Raw genomic sequence first — 22531 nt, forward strand, 5'->3', positions numbered from 1 at the left:
AAACAGCACTAAGAAACCATTAATTCTTACATAGGCTATATGGTAATACAAGATAACTTGTTACTGTAAACACATTGTGCGCTATTGCTACACTTCCACAGTTTATTGCGTATTTTATATGTATTTGTTTATATATTAGAATAATTTTCATAGTAGCCGAATGAAAGGAACATTAAGAAGACCTATAAATGTATAAGTTCACAGTATGCCCACCTCTTCAGACACTACTAAACCACTGTTTCTCGCCCATTTGAGCATGTTGTGGTAAATATTCTGAGGCTGTTGAGAATAATAAGTATGTTTTGGACAAATTGACAGAGGCATTCCCTCTTCTAAACCAAGAAGCAGCATCTGTGGCTAGGGTTCTTTATCCATTCAGATCAGGGCAGTAATTCTGAATCAACGCTATTTAAGGAGTTCTTTAACTCACTCCAGATGAATAAAACGAGAACTACGCCATATCATCCCCAATGTAATGGGCTGGTGAAGCATTTTAATCGCACCTTGCTTTCAATGCTTTCCTTGTTCATAAATAAGAATCAACAGAATTGGGATACACTCCTGCCATTTGTAATTATGGTGTATAGGAGTAGTATACATGCCACAACAGGGTTTTCCCCATTTAAGGTTTTGTTTGAGCAAGAAATATTTCTGCCTGTCGATGTTGTTGTGGGAGTGGGTGATAGGGAACATTTCAGTTCAGTTAGTGATTATGTAACAAAAGTAGCTGAGAATCTGTCTACCGTGGGGGAGGTAGTTAAAGTGCATCATATTAGAGCATCGGGAAGGTAGAAACAGTGCTTTGATTGAAAGATTAGCCATCAGTTTTATACAGAGTGGGAGTTAGTGGGGTTGAAAAATACGGTGCACAAGCAGGGGTGTGCCCGAAATTACAAAGGCACTTCATTGGCCTTTTTGTTGTCCTTGAGCGATTAACTAATGTGTTGTATTGGATAGCTCCTCAGGGGATGGGTTTGAGTGAGTAGTGCATTTCAACCATCTTAACCCCTAATGTTTCTAATTCATTTGTAGGAATGCCTGGATTGCAGAGGGGTAGCAGGAGTCGGCTGTCTGGTGTGGCGGAATCTGCAATTTCTGCTCCGCCCGCTGAATTTGTTGACACTGTTGTGCCCCCTGCACTAGACATTGCCCTGCCCTCTGCATCTGTACTGGAGACTGCTGTGGCCCCTGTCTCTGTGTTGGAGACAACTTTGCCCTCTGTGTGCCTGATGCTGCTGTACTCCCTACATTTCTTGTCTCTGTGCCGGCAAGAGCTGTGTCTACCATTTCTGCGGAAGGATGCTCTTTACGGCCTGGAGGCCACCGGCTCATTTTTAGGATTATGAATTGTCTCTGTGACTCGAGGATTAATTATCTTGGATTGGGGGAAGAGTGTGATGAACTTGAACTCTGCTCTGATTATTTTTGGGGACACATTATTTTGGGCTCAGGGTAGTTAGTGTCTCTGGCGGTGACGATACAACACTGTTTCCCCATCTGGATCTGTTTCCCCCCAGCAGATCTGTATGGGGTGACCAGTATCTGATGGTAACCTTCTCTGCTGTCAGAATGCATTTCCCCATGCACAAAACTAAGCCTAACCCTTCCCTTCCCTACCCTACCGTACCGTACCGTACCCTACCTAACCTAACCTAACCTACACTACTCTACATACCCTAACCATAAACATAACCCTATCTTGCACCACCCTACCTAACCTATCCGTAACCATAAAAATATCCCCATACCCTATTGGGGCTAAGGGGAAACAGATTCTGAAGGTGACGCAATGTTCTTTGTTATAGAAAGATGTGTTTTTTAGGCCAAAAGCAGCTCATTTCTGTCAATGGATTGTGAATTCGGGGAACAACGTACGAGTCAGATGTCGCTTATGTGATTGTATCGATTCAGGTGCATGACATGCTATTTAAACCTGGATTCAGCTGGTATAAAGCACTGAGAGAACAATGAGGAAAAATAATCGACCAGCATCCCCAAATCATGTGGATCCCTCTGGTAGGCTGTGACAAGTTTAACAATATCAGTCTGTCTCTTTGGCTACCAAAAATGAATTAAAATAGCATTAATTATTTTTACTGTTGTAAAATGGAGGAAAATCAGAAGCACAGCAGTACAACTAAATATATATCACATCTACAAACAAACCAGAAACAATCAGATATGGTAAAAATGACCACTTGCTTTTTGGTTCCCTTTTAAAGTCTCTAAATGTGTACTTTGAGGGCGTTTTTGCATTTAACTGTATTGATAATGTGTTTTATATTAGTCTTTATACTTTATACTTGGGTAAGGTAGGATTTGAAATCGTGTTGTGGTCTGACATTAGAATAGTTTATTGGTGTATGACCCAGTGTGACAAATTATGGGTGGGTTCCTGCCATTCTGTTGTTTGGCAACAGAAACCAAAAGTCTGTTTTCGAAAGTCCCATTCATTCTCTCCATAGAGAAATTGATTTTTTAGCATTAACATATAAACCTTTCAAGACAGACTTGCAATGAGCTCTGAAGTTAATCGATGGTATATGTTTCTGTAGAAGCCACGAGTCATTGTGATTTCAACTTCATTTTTATAATTGACTCTTAAATCACACCAAAACAGCTCAGCAATGACCAGCCACTCCTATGAAGCTTTATGAAAGACATACTTGAGTCTTACTACACTACTATTTATACTGTGTGTTTGGATATTTTTGAATATTTTAATTAGTTTATTCCCTCTCTAAGGTGTTGTGATTCAAGGTGGTTGGTGTGGTTCATGGCTTAGAACCCTACGGAGAAAATTTATGGGAAAAATACTTCCAAACCAAGGCACTGGGTGGTCACTGTTGAGCTCTATAATTACTTCATTAATGTTTCATTTGACCAAGGGCATATACCCTTCATCCCCGAAGACATCTGCGATGGTAGGTACAGATGACCCGAATCACTCCATCACTTTGAACAGCTCCCATGATAAAACCTTATTGATCACTTGGATGGCTTCAGTATTGCCGAATCCAACAGTGTGGTGAAGATGCATTTACTGCATTGATTTGTGGGTTGCTGAGTCTTGTTGACATGCTCTCCTCTCAGTGCCTGATTCAGTCCAAGAGACAAGACAGCAGCAGATGTGTGGCACTTCCCATGAGAGTGACAACTCCCATCACAGCAAAAAGAGGTGAGTGTTAGCGGTGAGCTCAGTCACAGGCTGTTTTCAGAATGAAATACTAGCCTACTAGAGTACTTACTAAATACTGCTCAGTATGTTCTATATATGACCTAATATTTTTTTTCTAATATGTAGTTAGTGAAACAGTAGGCATTATTCCACAATAAACATTTCAAACATTGTCTTCCCTGAGGCCCACTGATAATATTAGTAATGTTTTCTTGCACCAAAACAGTCATAATTTAGTAGTACAGTATATGATCATTTTTCACACTGTCTCTAGCCCTTTATCTGAAACACCTGATTTTGGCCTAATCGCCTCCTTAAAACATCAACGTTTACACCCACTGTTCTGATTGGCTAACACCGTGCAGTCCCTCAAATACTACCATATTTGAAACTCAGTCGGAAGAGAATAAGCTCCACAACAATTTAAAACGAAATTTCAGGGTTTACAAAAAAGAACATCAAACACATTGCATCCAAATATAATAAACTGTTTACTCATGTACAGCAGCACCATAAACTCTCAAGCAATCATGACATTTTAAATATTAATGAATGAAACTGGTTACTTACAGTTTTGCAGTCGGGTCTAATAGTGTTTTTAACTGTCCCATCCTTTAATAACAGTTCCTTTGCTAAGCTAGAATAATATTATGACTGGTTCACAAGCAATCCACGCTGATATGAAAAAAACATACAAACCACACTGATATTGTCATGTTCACTGTTGTCTTTTGTTTTTGTGCTTTTATGTTGAAGTTTAGTTTAGTTCCTGTTTCCTGTTTGGTTTTTATAGTCCTTTGTAGTTTCTTTTTATGATTGGTTTTCCCCTGATTGTTCCTCCTTCCCTGATTGTTTCCCCAGGTGTCCCTCATTCCCTTGTTTGTTCCTTTCTATATTTAAACCCTGGTTGTTTGTTCAGTCTCTGTCGGTCGTTGTTTGTGAATGTTGTTTAATGTTAATGTTATGGTTGCTCTTCATGGTTCGCCATTGTTATCCCACCATGCTCATCAAGTTCCGTGTACCCTCGATGTTTTCTTGTTTTAGTTTCAGTTTTGTCCCCCCGTGGATGTTTTATTTTGTTCCTGTGTATTTTGTCTTCACTTTGATTTAAATAAAGAACCGCACGTGGATCCCACCTCCTCGTCTGCCTCTGTCTTCGTCCACATCGTAACAGAACGATAGACCAAAACAATGGATCCAGCGGTTCTGCGAGCAAGCTGCCGTCTGCTCAGCCTTAGGCAGGGAAACCGTCCGGTGGAGGACCACATCCGTGATTTCCTCGCGATTGCGAGTGCCACCGAATTCCCTGACTCCGACCTGGTGGTGTTTTTTCAGGCCAACCTGGATTGTGCGCTCCAGGAGCGGTTACCACCGTCGACGCGCCGCTGGACGCTCCTCGAGTTCATTGAAGAGACTCTGCTGGTCTGCGCTTCACCGTTCACTGTGGGCGTCATCGAGGAGAACCCTGCCACTCCTCCCACAGTGGTAACCCTCCATTCGCCCGTGGTTCGTCCCTTCACACCTGCCTTGGTCAGCGAGCCAGCGCGGCCCTCTTCATCTGCCCGGAGGAGGGAGAGAAGACGGGCTTCCGACCCACGCCTGCCCCGGTCTTCAAGCCTGTGCCCACGCCTGTCGCGGTGAGCGAGCCAGCGCCCACGCCTGTCACGGTGAGCGAGCCAGCGCCCACGCCTGTCACGGTGAGCGAGCCAGCGCCCACGCCTGTCACGGTGAGCGAGCCAGCGCCCACGCCTGTCACGGTGAGCGAGCCAGCGCCCACGCCTGTCACGGTGAGCGAGCCAGCGCCGATAGCCTCAAACGTCAATGAGCCAGTGCCCTTAGCCTCAGATATCCGTGTGCCAGCGCCTGTAGCCTCGACCGTCCCTGAGCCAGCGCCTGTAGCCTCGACCGTCCCTGAGCCAGCGCCTGTAGCCTCGACCGTCCCTGAGCCAGCGCCTGTAGCCTCGACCGTCCCTGAGCCAGCGCCTGTAGCCTCGACCGTCCCTGAGCCAGCATCTGTAGCCATCGACCGTCCCTGAGCCAGCCTAGCCTCGACCGTCCCTGAGCCAGCATCTGTAACCATGACAGTCCAGCCTAACGCCCCGAGCTTTCCAGGGCTCCGCCTCCCGAGCTTTCCAGGGCTCCGCCTTCCGAGATTTCCAGAGCTTCCAGAGCTCCGAGACTTCCAGAGCTTCCCAGAGCTCCGCCTTCCCAGCCTCCCGAGCCTCCTAGGGCTCCGCCTCCCGAGCATCCTGAGCCTCCCGAGCCTCCTACGGCTCCACCTCCCGAGCCTCCTACGGCTCCGCCTCCCGAACCTCCTACGCCTCTTCTCCCAGAGACTCCAGAGCCTCCTACGGCTCCGCCTCCCGAGCCTCCCTCAGCTCCGCCTCCTGAGTCTCCCTCGACTCCGCTTCCTGGGCCTCCCACAGCTCCGCCGCCTGAGCCTCTAGTGCCTCCTACGGCTCCACCTCTAGTGCCTCCTACGGCTCCACCTCCAGAGCCTTCCAGGGCTCCGCCTCCAGAGCCTCCTACGGCTCCACCTCCCGAGCCTCCTATGGCTCTGCATCCTGAGCCTCCCACGGCTCCGCCCCTGAGCCTCTAGAGCTTTCCATGGTTCTGCCTCTCACAGCTCCGCCTCCTGAGGCCCCTGAGCTTCCCGAGCCTCCCTCAGCTCCGCCTCCTGAGTCTTCCTCGGCTCCGCCTCCTGAGCCTCCCGAGCCTCCCTCAGCTTCATCTCCAGAGCCTCCCTCAGCTCCGCCTCCTGAACCTGTCCCTGTCCTGTGGCCACCTCCCAGGCCTCCTAAACCTATCCCTGTCTTGTGGCCACCTCCCAGGCCTCCTGAACCTGTGCCTGCCCCTTGGACTGCCTTCTTGCCCTCTGTGCCCCCTTGGACTCTCTGTCTGCCCCTTGTACCCCCTTGGTCTGTCTGTCTGTCCGTTGTACCCCCTTGGTCTGTCTGTTTGCCCCTGGTGCCCTCATTTTGGTTTTTTTTTTGTGGGTTTTTTGTTATTTTTGTTTTAGGATCGTCTGGAATCCGATCCTTTGAGGGGGGATTCTGTCATGTTCACTGTTGTCTTTTGTTTTTGTGCTTTTATGTTGAAGTTTAGTTTAGTTCCTGTTTCCTGTTTGGTTTTTGTAGTCCTTTTGTAGTTTCTTTTTATGATTGGTTTTCCCCTGATTGTTCCTCCTTCCCTGATTGTTTCCCCAGGTGTCCCTCATTCCCTTGTTTGTTCCTTTCTGTATTTAAACCCTGGTTGTTTGTTCAGTCTCTGTGTTGTTCCTGTGTATTTTGTCTTCACTTTGATTTAAATAAAGAACCGCACGTGGATCCCACCTCCTCGTCTGCCTCTGTTTTCGTCCACATCGTAACAGATATGAGCCGAAAAAACATACAATCCATGATGAAATACATTGAAGACATGTCCATGATGCACACACATCCAATATCATCCTACACTGATGCGCACATCGCCGGAAATGCCAAAAAATGCCAAAGACGTCCATCTAGTACATGTTTACACACACACCAACAATTAAAAATGGCGCAAATGGATGCAAGAAGGCATCCAGGATGCGTTTGTGCTCAAAACAGAAAGAGGCAGCTCAGCTGAATGAAAGAAAATGGGGTCTTCTTTTCAGAGTTGTAACTTGGCACCTACATAATACATGACAGACTTCTATTGTCTCTGCTTGACCACAATTTTTACACTGTCCTGTTTCATGTTTTCCTATTATACATAATGAATGATTTAGCCCAGTATGATCTTTTCGGATGCAAGTGATAACTGAATCTTCCTTCCTGTTATTATAAAGTATTCTCCCATTGCCTACTTGTTGCTGAATATTATACAGATATCTGCCCTTAGTTTCACTGTTCCATGCTTTTTGCCATTCATTATTAACGTGTTCTTTAATTTTTTATTTAATCTCTTCCTTACTGAGTGTCATTTGTGTGTCTATATCCATGTGCTTTAGTGCTTGTTTAGCTAGTTTATCGACAAATTCATTACCCTCCACTCCCACATGATCTGGTACCCACAAAAACTTTATTAAGCTTATATTTTGTATTCTTAACAAACTTGTAGAACAAACTAGAATCTCATAGATAATGTCTTGCCTTGAAGAATGTAGTCCACTTGCAAGGCTTGACAATGCTGCATGAGAGTCAGTCCATATTACTGCTGTCCTTGCGAAGATGGCAGTGCGACAGATAGAGAGTTACGTACAGCTCCCCGTAAATCTCTCTCTTTGACGCACTGCTGTCTTCGGTTGGCCTTATCCCTCTCTGGCTTTATCAGCCTAATTAGGGGCAGGGTGTGCAGAATCACATCCTGGCCCCACCCTCCACCCTGCCACATACATGATCTACCCACTGGAGAGCTAACAACATGGCAATTCATTTAGTTGCATACACAGATATATGATCAGTTATTCTTTTCTTAATATTGTTTTGGGATTTTGGAATATATACTGCAGCAGCTGTGCAACCAGAGAGTGGATCGTTGGGTCCTGATCTGGTGGACAATAACCTCCTTAGGGACATCTTTCTCATTCTTGATTTTGCTTTGCAATTGTAGGTCAGTAATAGGCATAGGATATATTCAAGGGGGAACGTTAGATAAAACCACAGTAGTGCTGACTGCATAGTCTTCAATACCAACCGTCTGTTCTTCCCGATTAGCAGTCCATCCAAAGCTTTTAATGTTGTTACTTCCATGTTCCCAACCCTCCTCCAGCACGCTCTTTACTGGATGACTTTCTTATGACCTTTCACATTAGCCCAATAAGTCATTTTCAATTTATACCAACAAAGAAATAAAGGACCTTCCCAGACTTCTACCTGCAATGCTGGAATGTGAAATGTTTCAAAGCACCACAGCATATTCTTAGGGCTTGAGCCTGCACTGATTTTATCTTTTTAATTATGGATGCAGATGCAAATCCATACTCCCGCAATCAAACTTGATTTGATTAATGCACAGTATATTCATTTCACTGAAAATCTACAAGCTCCCAAATGTCAATCTAGGTTCTTATTAAACAGACTTAGAATTATGTTTAATGATCTATCTGACAGATGTTGAATCATTAAGTAACATATATCATCTTTGCCAGGAGATGTATGTAACTCCCCCTAGAGCGCTTTTTATTTCATATAAGGTCAATTCTGTATCTAAAGTGTCTCCAGAAGAATTCTTTACACCAGGGCATCTGGATTCTGGCTCTTATTTTGCTCTCTATACCTTTTTATTTCTTCTGACACATTATTGCCACTATGTACTCTAACAAACACTTCTGCCAACATGTCTGCTTTTTTTTAGTGTCTGTCACAGATATTCTTCCTTCATAATTTTTTAAGACATGTAAACTTTGATTTTTATAAATTCCACCCATTTTCCTTATAGAACCCCATACTTCACTAATGTCAGTATCTCCTCCTATTTTGCTACACCAATCTCTCCAGTACTTCCTTTTAGCTGCTCGATCTATCCTTCCTACTTCTGCTTGTGCTTTCTTATATGTAATGAAGTCGTCATACAAATACGTCTTTCTGATATTTCTAAATGCTTTATTCCTATTTTGTACAGCATTACTACATTGATCTGTCCTCCAGTGAACTGCTTTCCTCTTTTTACACTTTCCCTTTTTTCTATGACAATGTCTGTTGTTTTATACAAAACTTCACATATTTTCCCATTAAACTCTTCTATATCCTCCAACAACTCTAATTCTAATCCTGTTAATTCTACCTTACTAAGATATTTATATGCCTCCCAATTTGCCTTTTTAAATCTCCATCTTGGAAGCATGTATTTTTTATACTAAGAAATACCTATTTTGCATGTAATTACATAATGATCAATACCCATTATATTATCTTCCCAAACATCCCACACATATCCTTGCCAACCCTTCAAATACCAACATTAAATCTATAGCTGTTGCAACTCCATGTGCCAATCTATTCTTGTATTTCTGCCATCATTTAAACAAATTAATCCATTATTGTCTATTATCTCTTCTACAATATTCCCATTATAATCTTTATTATTGCTTCCCAATGAAGTGCTGTGTGCATTAAAATCTCCACACCAAATGATTTTATGGATTCCTGTCCCAATGACCTTTTCTCATTTTTAATTAATGTGGCCACCCACCTCCATTTGGTCCTTCTATCTTTCCTTACAATACTGTAACCTTGCAACACAAAATCGAGGTTTTAACCATGTTTCTTGTACACAAATGATATGTGGTTTCAGTTCCTTTTTATCTATAAACTTTTTAAACTCTAGCCCATTTGCAATAAAACCTCTGGTGTTCCATTGCAGAATAATTAAAACCATTGTGTTATGTATTTCCACATGGTGTCTGAGTACTTGTTATTTGAGCCTTTAGTTTGTCATTTATTTTTTCCAAGGTTACTCCCTCTACATTCAGCTACCTCTCTGCTGCTCTCATTATTATTTTGATTCTCTCAGTTCTGCTTTGTTTTTGCGCTGAACAGTTTATCACTTCTACTGTAACTGAAATAAATAAAAATGTTCCAATAACAATCTGTCCTCATTGATTCTTACTTGATCCAGGACTTTCCCAATTCATTCATGTGTTTTTGTTTCTTCTTGCATCTGTTTGTTTTGTTTTACTTTCTGAACTGCCTCAGCATATATCAATCTCTCAGATACTCTAACATTTTGAACTTTCACAGCATTCTTGTGAGCAATGCATCCCCCAAATCCAGCACTATGCTTACTGCCACAATGACAGCATTTCGCCTGCATTCCTTCTTCACATTTACCATATTCATGGTTGCCCCCACACCTCACCTCGTTGTTTACTCTAAAAACTGCACTGTTCATATTTCTGGCAATTGAAACATCTAAGTGGTGAAGGTACGTATGGTCTTACTGTATTACTTACTTAGCCTATTTTAACTCTATCTGCCATTTTTTCTTCATCAAACTGTAACATTACCGATAGACTATCCATCTTTTCTTTGTTTCTTACATATTGCAGCTGCTATGATCCAATTACCTTACTGCTACAACAAAACTTTTGATTTTGTCAGCAGGTACATCAGTACAGATGAAGTCAGAAGTTTACATACACTTAGGTTGAAGTCCTTAAAAATAACCACTCCACAGATTTCATATTAGCAGACTATAGATTTGGCAAGTCGTTTAGGACATCTACTTTGTGCATGACTAGAGTAATTTTTCCAACAATTGTTTACGGACCGATTGTGTCACTTTTAATTGACTATATCACAATTCCAGTAGGTCAGAAGTTTAAAAATACTAAGTTAACTGTGCCTTTATGCAGCTTGGAAAATTCCTGAAAATGGTGCCAAGCCTTTAGAAAATTAGCCAATTAGCTTCTGATAGGAGGCGTACTGAATCAGAGGTGTACCTGTGGATGTATTTTAAGGCCTACCTTCAAACTCAGTGCCTCTTTGCTTGTCATCATGGGAAAATCAAAAGAAATCAGCCAAGACCTCAGAAAATTTTTTTTTTGGAACTCCACAAGTCTGGTTCATACTTGGGAGCAATTACCAAATGCCAGAAGGTACCACATTCATCTGTACAAACAATAGTAAGCAAGTATAAACACCATGACCAGGCTGCCATTATACCGCTCAGGAAGGAGAAGCATTCTGTCTGCTGGAGATGAATGAAGTTTGGTGTGAAAAGTGCAAATCAATCCTAAAACAACAACAAAGGACTTTGTGAAGATGCTGGAAGGAACAGGTAGACATGTATCTATATCCACAGTAAAATAAGTCCAATATCGACATAACCTGAAAAGCTGCAAGCAAGAAAGAAGCCACTGCTCCAAAACCACCATAAAAAGCCAGACCAGTTTGCAAGTGCACATGGGGATGAAGAACTTACTTTTTGGAGAAAATTCCTCTGGTCTAATGAAACAAAAATTTAATGTTTTGGCCATAATGGCTATTGTTATGTTTGGAGGAAAAAGGGTGAGGCTTGCAAGCCGAAGAACATCATCCCAACTGTGAAGCAGGTGTGTGGCAGGATCATGTTATGGGGGTGCTTTACTGCAGGAGGGACTGGTGTACTTCACAAAATAGATGGCATCATGAAGAAGGAAATGTGGATATATTGAAGCAACATCTCAAGGCATCAGCCAGGAAGTTAAAGCTCTGGCACAAATGGGTCTTCCAAGTGGACAATGACCCCAAGCATACCTCCAAAGTTGTGGAAAAATGGCTTAAGGACAACAAAGTCACGGTATTGGAGTGGCCATCACAAAGCCCGACCTCAATCTGACAGAAAATTTGTGGGCAGAACTGAAAAACAAGTGCGAGCAAGGAGGCCTTCAAACCTGACTCAGTTACACCAGTTCTGTCTGGAGGAATGGGTCACAATTCCAGCAACTTATTGTGAGAAGCTTGTGGAAGGCTACCCAAAACATTTATTTTAAAGGCAATACTACCAAATACTAACAAAGTGTATTTAAACTTCTGTCCCACTGCTAATATGATGAAAGATATAATAGCTGAAATAAATATTTCTCTCTACTATTATTCTGATATTTCACATCCTTAAAATAAAGTAGTGATCCTAACTGACCTAAGACAGGGGATGTTTTCTTCAATTAAATGTCAGGAATTGCTGAGACTCAGAAAATGACTTTAAATGTATTTGGCTGAGGTGTATGTAAACTTCTGACTTCAACTGTAGGTATTCCAGTAATTACTCCTCTTACCCAAGATTTCCTATTCAGCAAAGTGTATGATACTATATGTCCAAGCATCGAATCCCAAGGCGGTCTTTTGTTATTTTCCTCTTTAAACATGATTAACAAATTTCCTCTTTTAAAGTCTGCATACTATCTATTTCTCCTCAAGATCTCTTCAAAGCTTTAGTCAGTTTGATAGAGTTTATCGTCATGCCAGGATCAGTAAATATCAACATTACCTTAAACCCTTCTTTATTTTTCTACCAGGATGATCTTCATTTCCACTGTCTATAGATGATCCTTGACTACAGGTATTCTTCCTTTTTTGATTAACTATTTTCCACAATTAATTCCCTCCATCAATCCCGCTATAAGATTTGCCCTCCACTTCTGGATCACTAACATTGCTACCGTCACTTCTGTCCATAATGACTGATGCTCCAGTCACAATACAATGTTGCCAACCGCCTCCAACCACACATCTACCTATCGCCTGTTTGTCCTGCTCTCTCTCTGTTTACAAACTGAGAACCAGTGGGTGGGGCCAAGGGTGTGATGATGTAAAGTAGGTGTTGATGTTGTTACTGTAGAGGCAGTCCTAAATTAATGAGCCCGCTAGTGAAATAGGGAAGATGCAGATGTAGAGAATGAGGTGTTTTTGCAGATTGGTTTCAATAAATGCATTTATTGCATTTGGGATTACATTTTTAGTTCTGAAATTTACAGTAAGTTTTTATAGTAAAATGATCTCTCAAAACATCAAGGACAATTTTATTCCCATTACATTAACCTTTTAAACAGTTTTCCTTTATCAGGGTAAGGTCATAAATGGTTTAGCAAAAAATGAAAGGCACATGTATATTTTTGACCATTAACGCGATTTTGTGTTACACATAAACACTTTACAGGCATTCTTACAGGCTTATCCAATGTGTGCAATTGTTGCGCACATGACTGTTTACACTTTGAAGTCAAAAGCAGAGAATAACCCGATGATTTCACATCTTATTTAAATGTGTGTGTGTGTTTTTTTTTTTTTGCTTTTTTGTAAATACAAAAGGTTATTTTGCATTAGAAATCCAATTTTGTGTAAAAATGTCTTAACATTTTGCACAAGGCCTACATGAGACAAGAAACAGATACTGTATTAAATGGAAGCTGTAAGCTCTTTTGTATACTGCTAATTTCGGCAAATGTACTAGGTCATCCAGGTATTTTATGTATAGCAAAATATTCTCCAGCAATTTTAAGAGTAGTAAGCTAGTATGTTAATCCGAATTTAGCCACATTCATTGGATTACTCTGGCACACTCTCCCTCTGATGCTCTCAATTCAGACAGCAAGGCTTTTTATGCCACTCCAAATCTACTGGGGCTAAATTGAAAACAGTGTCCCGATTAAGGACACTAAAAGTGTGTCCATCTGAGATATCAACTGCCAGGTTACTGGTTAATCCCCTCATTTAAATGATTTGCAGCCCCTATTAGTCTATTCATCATTTGTCATTGATATTACATTGAGTTGCATCTGCATTAGGCGTGCTCTGCTCAGGGACATTGGTGCTTTATATCTTATTAGATGGATGATTCAGAGGAGGAGGAGCCTGAGCTGACATCTAAAGAGCAGGAATGTATATTCAGAATACTTCACAGGAAGTTCTCTCATCTGAACAAGAACATGAGTCAGCACACAGCATTATTAAATAACGAATTCATGAGTTTCATTGTTTGAGCTTGAGGGTGAATGTTAAAGTTTGTATCTTCTTGCAGGAACTCAGGGATGTGCATCATGAACATAGCTGGCTCTTTGAGGATGTCTTGGAAGCACTACAAATGTTCTCTGACTCTGGTGAGGTTTCATGCTAATTTGATTGTATTCAGCTTTAAAGACATTAAGGTGACCTTCACACTGATGGCGTTTTTGCATTAGTCTGTGCTATTGTTCAATTGTTTTTCTATGTAAACAGGCGCTAGATGGACATCTTTGACAGTAGTGCTGCATCTTGTGCAGAAGTGCCATGTTTTTAGATGTCATGTCAAATTAAAAAGTATTTTAACTCCTAAACATGCATCTTGGGAGACCTGCGTTCTGTTCTATTTGTAGTCTAGCTATTTTAGTGCAAGAACACACCACTATGTAATTTATTTATCTTCCTAAACAATCAATAAGACAGTGATCTTGGACTTTATAGTGACACCTATTGATGTGGATGTAATATTATGCAAAAGCAAATTTAGCCATTGTAGAAATACCTCTTTCACAGAAATATACAATGCCAATATATTTTAATTGTTTAAACTTGGGTTGGAAGTAACTTTTTCTAAGCCACTGATCTGACTGGAATCTCATTGAGTATACATTATTTTAAACATATGTCAAAATAACAATTACATTTTTAGGTGTAAATCCTTCAATGCACCTTTAAATATTTTTACTGAAAGAGAATTTTGCATGTCATTTGAACAATAATGTAATCTCTTCAAAACATCTACACACTTTATATACGTTTAGTGTTTGAATCTGAGGACCATGAATCGCAAATTTCCTCTCCAGCTAAACACACCAGATGGGTTGCAAACACCCACGAACAAACTCAGTTTGTCCAGTGCCCCAGCACACCACAACCAAAACCACACAGACCTTCTTATAGGACCAAAACATCTCAGAGGAGCAGAATGCAGTCAGTAGTGAGCTCAGAAGATGTGTGCCTTGACTCAGATGCCTCTTGTCTGAATGTCTTTCTGGAATCTGACCAATCAGACAAGACTTTATTCAAACTCAAGTATAAGATCCTCAGCTTTTTCAGACTGTCTCTGTGGATGAGTTTACACTCATTACAGGAGACTCTTTGAAGAAAGCCCAGAAAATCAGTGAGCTGAGACCATATAAATCAATGAAAGTTCTGGTGAGAAAATAATGCATCTGCTAGAACATTTAGGTCATACTCAGAACATTTAGTTCATACTCAAACACTTTGTTCACAAGGCACAAATTCCAATTTGTTTTCAAATGAAATTTATTTGGATTAACTGTGACTCTACCCTCCCTAGCAACTGGGCCAATTTGGTTGCATAGGAGACCTGGATGGAGTCACTCAGCAAGCCTTGGGATTTGAACTAGTGAACTAGCTAACTCCAGGGGTATAGCAAGAATCTTTACCACTGAGCTACCCAGGCATTCACATTCTTTGTGCATATGACCACCTATTGGTTGAGGCTGGTCAAAGGAGGAGATTTATAGTAAAATAGGACTTAAATATCTGTTTCTCACTCACACCTATCATATCGCTTCTGAAGACATGGATTAAAACACTGGAGTATTATGCTTAGTTTTATGCTGCCTTTATGTGATTTTTGAAGTTCTGTCCACCTTGTATTGTATTATATGACACTATAGAGCTGAAATATTCTTTGTTTGTGTTTAGCAGAAGAAAGAAAGTCACACACATCTGGGATGGTATGAGGGTGAGTAAATTATGAGAGAATTTTCATTTTTGAGCAAGAACCATTTACATTTACATTTACATTTATGCATTTGGCAGACGCTTTTATCCAAAGCGACTTACAGAGCACTTATTACAGGGACAATCCCCCCGGAGCAACCTGGAGTTAAGTGCCTTGCTCAAGGGCACAATGGTGGTGGCTGTGGGGTTTGAACCAAAGATTTATATAATGTGTGAACCACACATTATAACAACCACAAGGAGGTTACCCCATGTGACTACCCTCCCTAGCAACCGGGTCAATTTGGTTGCTTAGGAGACCTGGCTGGAGTCACTCAGCACACCCTGAATTCGAATTAGAGACTCCAAGTGTGGTAGTCAGCATCAATACTCACTGAGCTACCCAGGCCCCCTGCAATATAATGCTTTAACTTTTTCCAAACAAAGTATTCCACAGTAGAAAGATAGAAATGCACTCATTCAAGTAACATTAAAAGATTGGCAAAGTCTAAGTGGAAAGTTGACTAATTGAAAGAACTATGCAACCATAGGTTGCATTTTCATTGCAATGTGCAAGAATTCTCTCTAACTGTCATCCTTCACAGACTGTGGCTATCCGCTATGCTACATCAATCGTGAAGCCGTATTCACGATTCCCATCAATGCCAACAATTCCACATGAACTCCACACACTCCCTTTTCTGACCAGCTTATATGCTGGTTTATGCTTTATTTACAGTAAATGTGTTATAGCACACAGAATGGAATAGAGCAGCATCAACATTCTGCTAAGCTTCTCCTTCGGTTTTCCACAGAAGATAAAAATACATTTGGGTTTGGAACAACATGGCAGTGTTTTTAGTTGAGCAATCTAACCCTTTAATATTTTAGTAGCTAACAAATCTGTCTCCTTTGGGATTTTGTGTTTGTGTAGCTTCCATTCGAAACCATACCAGCTGATTGGACTGAACTGGCTGGCTCTACTGTATCAGAATAAAACTGAGTGGAATCCTGGCAGATGAGATGGTTATCATATTTGTTTTGTCTAAAATAAAGATTGCCTTTCTTAAATGTTAAGTGCTATTCTGCATATGAATGTTAAAGGGTATAATGTACTTGGCAAGGGCCTAAAATTCTGTCACTTAGATGTTGTTTTCTTTTTTGTCATTGATAGGGTTTGGGAAAAACCATCCAGGCCATTTCATTCTTGGCCCACCTCTATCCGAAAGGGAACCATGGATCTTATCTCATCACCATTTCTGCTTGGTGATGAGATAAGATCCATGGTTCCCTTCCGGATAGAGGTGGGCCAAGAATGAAACAGCCAGTTCAGTCCAATCATCTATACTTGGTGAATACATTAACTAGCTCCTAGCAGTACCTAAAAATTGATACATTTTAAACAACAAATTTAATTTAAGATTAGTTTGATATGTGCGCTGTAGCATGGAGAACTTCCTGTAGACAAGTAGTTGTACACAGTTTTCTGCAATTTATATTAGTTGAAAGTATATATTTTAAACCTTTTTTTAATACAATGTATAGCATAAAGACATACTTTCATATTTGTTTTATAGACTTCAATTTGTGATTTTTTTTTAAGGTATATGATATGGAATAACATGTTTTTTTAATACAAGTAATTCCATTTTAATTACTAGTAATTATGTCACCTGATTATTCAAAGACATAATCATCAGATTACTCGATTAGAAAAATAGTCATTAGTTGCAGCCCTAACAGTAACTCAACAATAATTAAACATTTGTACAAATCTGAATATTAATAATCTTAATCTCCTGTTCCTTTAAAAGATAATTGGGTATGGGAACTGAAACTTTGGTGCCCCAGTTTAAAAGTATGGGTTGTATAAGTTTTGTAATATTGTAAAACACAGCATCTTTTGTGTATGACCTTTCATGAAAAAGAAAATGGGGTCATGACAAACGTTTTTCTATATATATTATTTTATGTTCCGTGAGGTCTACTGATAATGCTAGTAAAGTCATAATTTAGTAGTTCATGATCATTTTCCACCCTGTCTCTGGCCCCCTGTCTGAAACGCTGGCATAATCGCCTCCTTAAAACGTCAACATAAACGCCCACTTTTCTGATTGGCTAACATTGTGCAGCCCCTCAAATACACAGCCATATATATTTGAACTCAGTCGAAAGAGAATGAACAAGCTTCACAACATTATAAAAGTAAATTTCAGGGTTTACACATAACGCACATTCAACACATTGCATCCGAATGTAAACTGTTTACTCAAGCACAGGAGCACCATAAACTATAAATAAATCATGACATTTGAAACATTAATGAATGAAACTTTTTAATCATGGTTTTGAGATTGGGTCCAATAAGACGAGGGGAGTGTTTGGTAAACCTGTTTTTGAACTGTGCCCCACAGAGGGCCACTAGCCATGAAAAATACCATCGAAAAAAAAGCCTCTTTGTCTTGATAAATGATAAAATGCTGAGCGTTTAGAACTTGAAAAGGCCCAGGTAAAATGACCCTGTCCCATTCATTATTTATGGTAATAAAACATGGCTGTGCCTCATGTCCTGCGCCTTAAGATGTCCGCTCATTAAGATGCTCTGTTGTGGACAGTTACAACCTGGCTATTGGAAATAATAGTGACCGTAGCCTATTCTGCAAGCTCAAAATGAAGTATGCCATGTTTGATGAAGGCCACTTACTGAAGAACATGAACTCGCCACGCTACCGACACCTCTTGGCCATCAACATAAGATCACCACGACTACCATAATTTGCAAGTAAAGCTGTCGATGGTCATTAAGAATAAATGCCTTGAGCTCTATTACAACCACATGGTTGTTTTCATTTTGCGTATGCTTCCCAGATGGGGTTAACTGCATGTGTTTAACTGCCCCTGCCCCCCTCAGGCACTCAGGTTACTCTTTCTTGCTTGTTTCACCCTTTAGCTTAACTTCATCATGCCCAACATGTTCTCCAGCAGCACTTTACAGATCTCCAAGATGTTTTCAATGGTAGAACATGCTCAAAAAGCACAGAGAACCATCTTACATAGGGTTGAAACATCACTATTACTGTTGCTAATACTTAGGGTTAGGGATTTGTTGATACTTAGGGTTAGGAATTTGTTGTAGAACAAAACATCCAAGTATCTAATCATTGGTAAAGGGATACTTTTTATAATTTTGTTATAAATCCTTTGAGGGCTGTTTAGTTTAAATTAGCTACAGAGGTCTTTATAATCCAATATATAATCCTCTATGTCCATAATATGCAGTATTGACCAGATCCCTTTATCCCACCATTCTTCTATAAATAAGGTCTTTCTAATTGTTAATATATAACGCAGTTAATGAAGGGCAAGGAGGAGGCGAGAACCGGCTTGTCAACATAAATCATAATTTAATGAAAACTTAAACCAAAAGCATAAACAAACACACACATGACGGACATGCCCGTAATTCTCTCTCTCTCTCGAACCATCGTCACCGGCCGCCTTTATCCCTCGCGCGCCTCATCAGGCCGATTGGGGACCGGGCGTGCAATATTCCGACCCAGCCCTGCCCCCCTCCGCTCCACATATACATGTATTGCTCCAAATTGGCATATCATGTGGACTAAACATGTGTTTGAAAATAAAGTCATAATTCATCTTATTGATTAACTTGTTTTTTTTTTTTGCCAAAATAGCAAGTGAAAAACTTGGATAAAGAACTCTTGAATGGCTCTCCACTTTAGAGAGTAAAATTCTTCCAAATATTGTAATGTCTCTTTGGAGCCATTTATTCATAATTAATTTATATTTATTTAAATTACCATCAATATTTAGATTTTCTAAATGTTCTAAATTCTTAGAGATCAAGATGCCCAGATTATTCACCTCATCCTTAATTAGAATGTTGTATAATGAGATTAAAGGATGATTATGAATAGACATTAGTTCACATTTGGATGCATTGGGTTTTAACCCAGAAGCTTTTGTGGAAAAACTATTAAATTAATTGCTATGGGGATTTGCAATTTGTCTCTTAAAAAGAGAGATGTTTCATCAGCAAGCTAATAATAAAGTGATTTCCTGCCATGTTAATCCCTGCTACTCTACCCATTTTTAATAAGATGGCTAATAATTCTGCTACCATAATAAACAGCAAGCGTGAGCTGCCACAGCCTTGCCAGATTCCTCTTTTGATTTGAAATCTTGGACTCGTCCCTTGCATAAGTGCCACTTATATCTTTATAAAGCCTTTTAATTATATTTATACATTTTATTCCAAAACCAAAATGATGAAGTGCTTGAAAAATGTCAAATCTGAAATCATCCTCTTCAGTTAAATGACCTAATATATCAAGAACTAATCAAATATTATTACGAATTGATCTTCCCTTTAAGAAACCTGATTATGTCTCACTTATTATTTGTGGTAAACCTTCTTTTAATCTTGAAGCTAGAGCTACTGTAATTAATTTATAATAACTATGTTAAGTAATGTTATGGGACACAGATTGTCTAACACCCTCTTATCTTTATTTGGTTTCGGAATCAAAATAATAAGGCCTTTATGAATATCTGTATAGCTTCTTTCAGCTCCTCCCCAAAAAAATGTGCGGTCAGCCTCTCAGGTCCCGGTGATTTATGACTTTTTCTTTTTTTAAAAGCTAGCTCTAACACTTGTACTGTAATATCCGCTTCACATTGATTTTTAAAAGTACTGTAAATTGTTGGGATATCCTTCTTCACTTCCTCGAAAAAAGCACAAGAATCTTCAGCTGCTTGCGAAAAATAGTATAAATTAGAATAGAAATGAAACACCTCTTCAGTAATTATTCTTTGATCAGAGGTTTCTTCCTGATTTGCTACCAATCGTATTTTTTCTTGTCTCCTTTTTTCCAGTTTGATGAAATATGAACTGTCCTTTTCTCCCTCTTCCATCCATTTAGCTCTGGATCTTAAATATGCACCTTTTGTTTTCCTAATATATAAACTTCATCTAGCTCAGATTGTAAATAAATTAGTTTTTCCTTGTCTGTGTCGGTTAAGAACGGTTTGCAACAACGATTTATATTTTGAATGAATTTAAATTATTTTTCCCTTTTCTTTTTATTCAGATTTTTGCTAAATGTAATTGAGTATTCTCTAATTTTGTATTTCATATATACCCTGCCACTGGACATATCTTTATTTCTAATATCAGTAATCATTCGTTTAATATAGGAACTATAATCCTTTTGATTTATCAGCTCAGCGTTAAACTTCCAATAGCCTTTTGTTATTGAAAGTTTTTCCCTTGGACTAAATCAAGATTAATAACACAATGATCTGTTAAAGGAGTGTTAGAAATGATACAATTGGTAACCAAATTGGAGATCTCACTTGTACCTAACCAATAATCGATTCTTGATCTTGTGTTTCCAATTGGTTTAATCCACAAAAATGGGATTTAGTTTTCTCCAAATATCTACCAGTAAATTTGAGAGACAGAAATCTTGCAAAATAAAATTCACTTGTGAATTACTACATTTGTAGTAACATATCTAAATATTCATCAGGCATTATAGAGAAATTCCATCCTACCAAAACATTATTGGTGGGAAAGTTAGTTTTAAAGTCTTTGATAACCTCATTTATTGTCAATAATACATTTTTATTCTGAAACAGTTATTAAAACCGTAAACATTTACCAAAATGATAAAAATTCTGTCTAAGTGAAGAACGTCTCGGGTTACTTTGCTGTAACCCATGTTCCCTGAAAAAGTGGAACGAGATGCTGTGCTTGATTCAGCGCTTTGAGAATGTCTTTAGGAGTAACCAGCTGTGAATATGTTTGCAACACGTCAATGAAATTGACTAGAATTTATAGCCTGTTGGTGACCTCATTAGAATGCGCCAGTTCCAGGGCTATAAATAGATGCGCCACAGGTGCATCGTCAGGTATTTGTCTTAAGGGCAGTCCTGGCACATCCTCAGTGCGGCAATGATGCACAGCATCTCGTTCCACTTTTTCAGGGAACAAGGGTTACAGCAAAGTAACCCGAGACGTTCCCTCATCAAAAGCTGCACTTAATGCTGTGCTTGATTCAGTGCTTTGGGAACGAGAATACCTACGCCGCCACACTGTGGGTGTCTGGACCCCTTACGGTTGTGCTGTGTGTGCTCACAAGAGTGCGAGAGGTCTGAGACATGAGCATGTGGTGTTGACTCAAGGACATAAGAGCCTGGAGTGACATGAACATCCAAAATATAAAATTATGAATGTGTGCGGAGAGGACCAGCCTGCTACATTACAAACATGCTGTAGAGGGACACCCCCAGCCAAAGCTTTAGAAGAAGAAGGAATTTCACAAAGGCTTCCTCATTTTGTTTTACCTCCTGATACCTGGTAATGACTGTAATTATAGATTCGCCGAACAGGCCAGAAGGTGAAATTGGGGCAACAAGAAGGAACACTCTGTCCTTATCCTTAATACCCAAAAGATTTAGCCACAAATGCCTCTCCGTGCTGACCAAAGCAGCCATTGAACGGCCGATGGCGTGTGCCATCTTCTTCGACGCACAGAGAGATAAATCTGTGGCTCGATGTGCTCTGAAAACGCTTCCTCGTCGATAGTACTCCCCACACTCAGGTCCTTCAATTGATCAGCCTGGTATGCTTGTAACACTGCCATGGTGTGTAGAGTGGCACCAGCCTGACCTGCAGTTTAATATGCCTTCCCCACAAGCGTTGAGGTGGTCCTACACGGCTTTGTGGGGAGAGTTGGTCCTTTTAATGATGATGCCTTACCAGGCAAGAGATAGCCCGTGAATGTCTCTTCTACCCATGGCATCGTCGTATACCCCCGAGCCTTAGCACCCACGATTGTCGAATATGTCAACGTTGAGGGCACAAAGACACGGGAAGTATAATGTGTCTTCCATGAATGAGTAAACTCGTCATGGAGGTCATCAAAGAAGGGGAGAGACTGAGTTTGATTTCCCTCTTCCTGGCCACCAGACAGAAATCTATCCTCTATTTTTTATTGTTTGGGGGTCTCTTGTTCATGCAGCCATTCTAACTGTAGTAATACTAACAAGTATTATTGTGCAAGGAATGCTCAGAGGAATGCAACTGAGAATCCGCGGTCCCAAGAGATTCATTTTCCCTCTCATGAACTGAAGAGGCGCCGGGGCGCGCTTCAAGATCATGCGAGGGACCGGCTGGATCTGGAGAGAGAGCGAG

At 40.3% G+C, this 22531-nt stretch overlaps 1 protein-coding gene across 1 annotated transcript in view; it reads left to right on the forward strand.

The window, feature by feature from the left end:
• The first annotated feature begins 3078 nt into the window (after positions 1-3078).
• smarcad1b (SWI/SNF-related, matrix-associated actin-dependent regulator of chromatin, subfamily a, containing DEAD/H box 1 b) overlaps positions 3079-22531 on the forward strand; it is a 34177-nt gene continuing 14724 nt past the window's right edge. The window contains 3 exon segments of the mRNA XM_052117296.1: positions 3079-3178; positions 17897-18085; positions 18201-18331. Coding sequence (XP_051973256.1) covers positions 3079-3178; positions 17897-18085; positions 18201-18331 — 420 coding nt within the window.

Source organism: Xyrauchen texanus, chromosome 44 (assembly GCF_025860055.1).
Source record: "Xyrauchen texanus isolate HMW12.3.18 chromosome 44, RBS_HiC_50CHRs, whole genome shotgun sequence".
In the NCBI taxonomy this organism is placed as follows: domain Eukaryota; kingdom Metazoa; phylum Chordata; class Actinopteri; order Cypriniformes; family Catostomidae; genus Xyrauchen; species Xyrauchen texanus.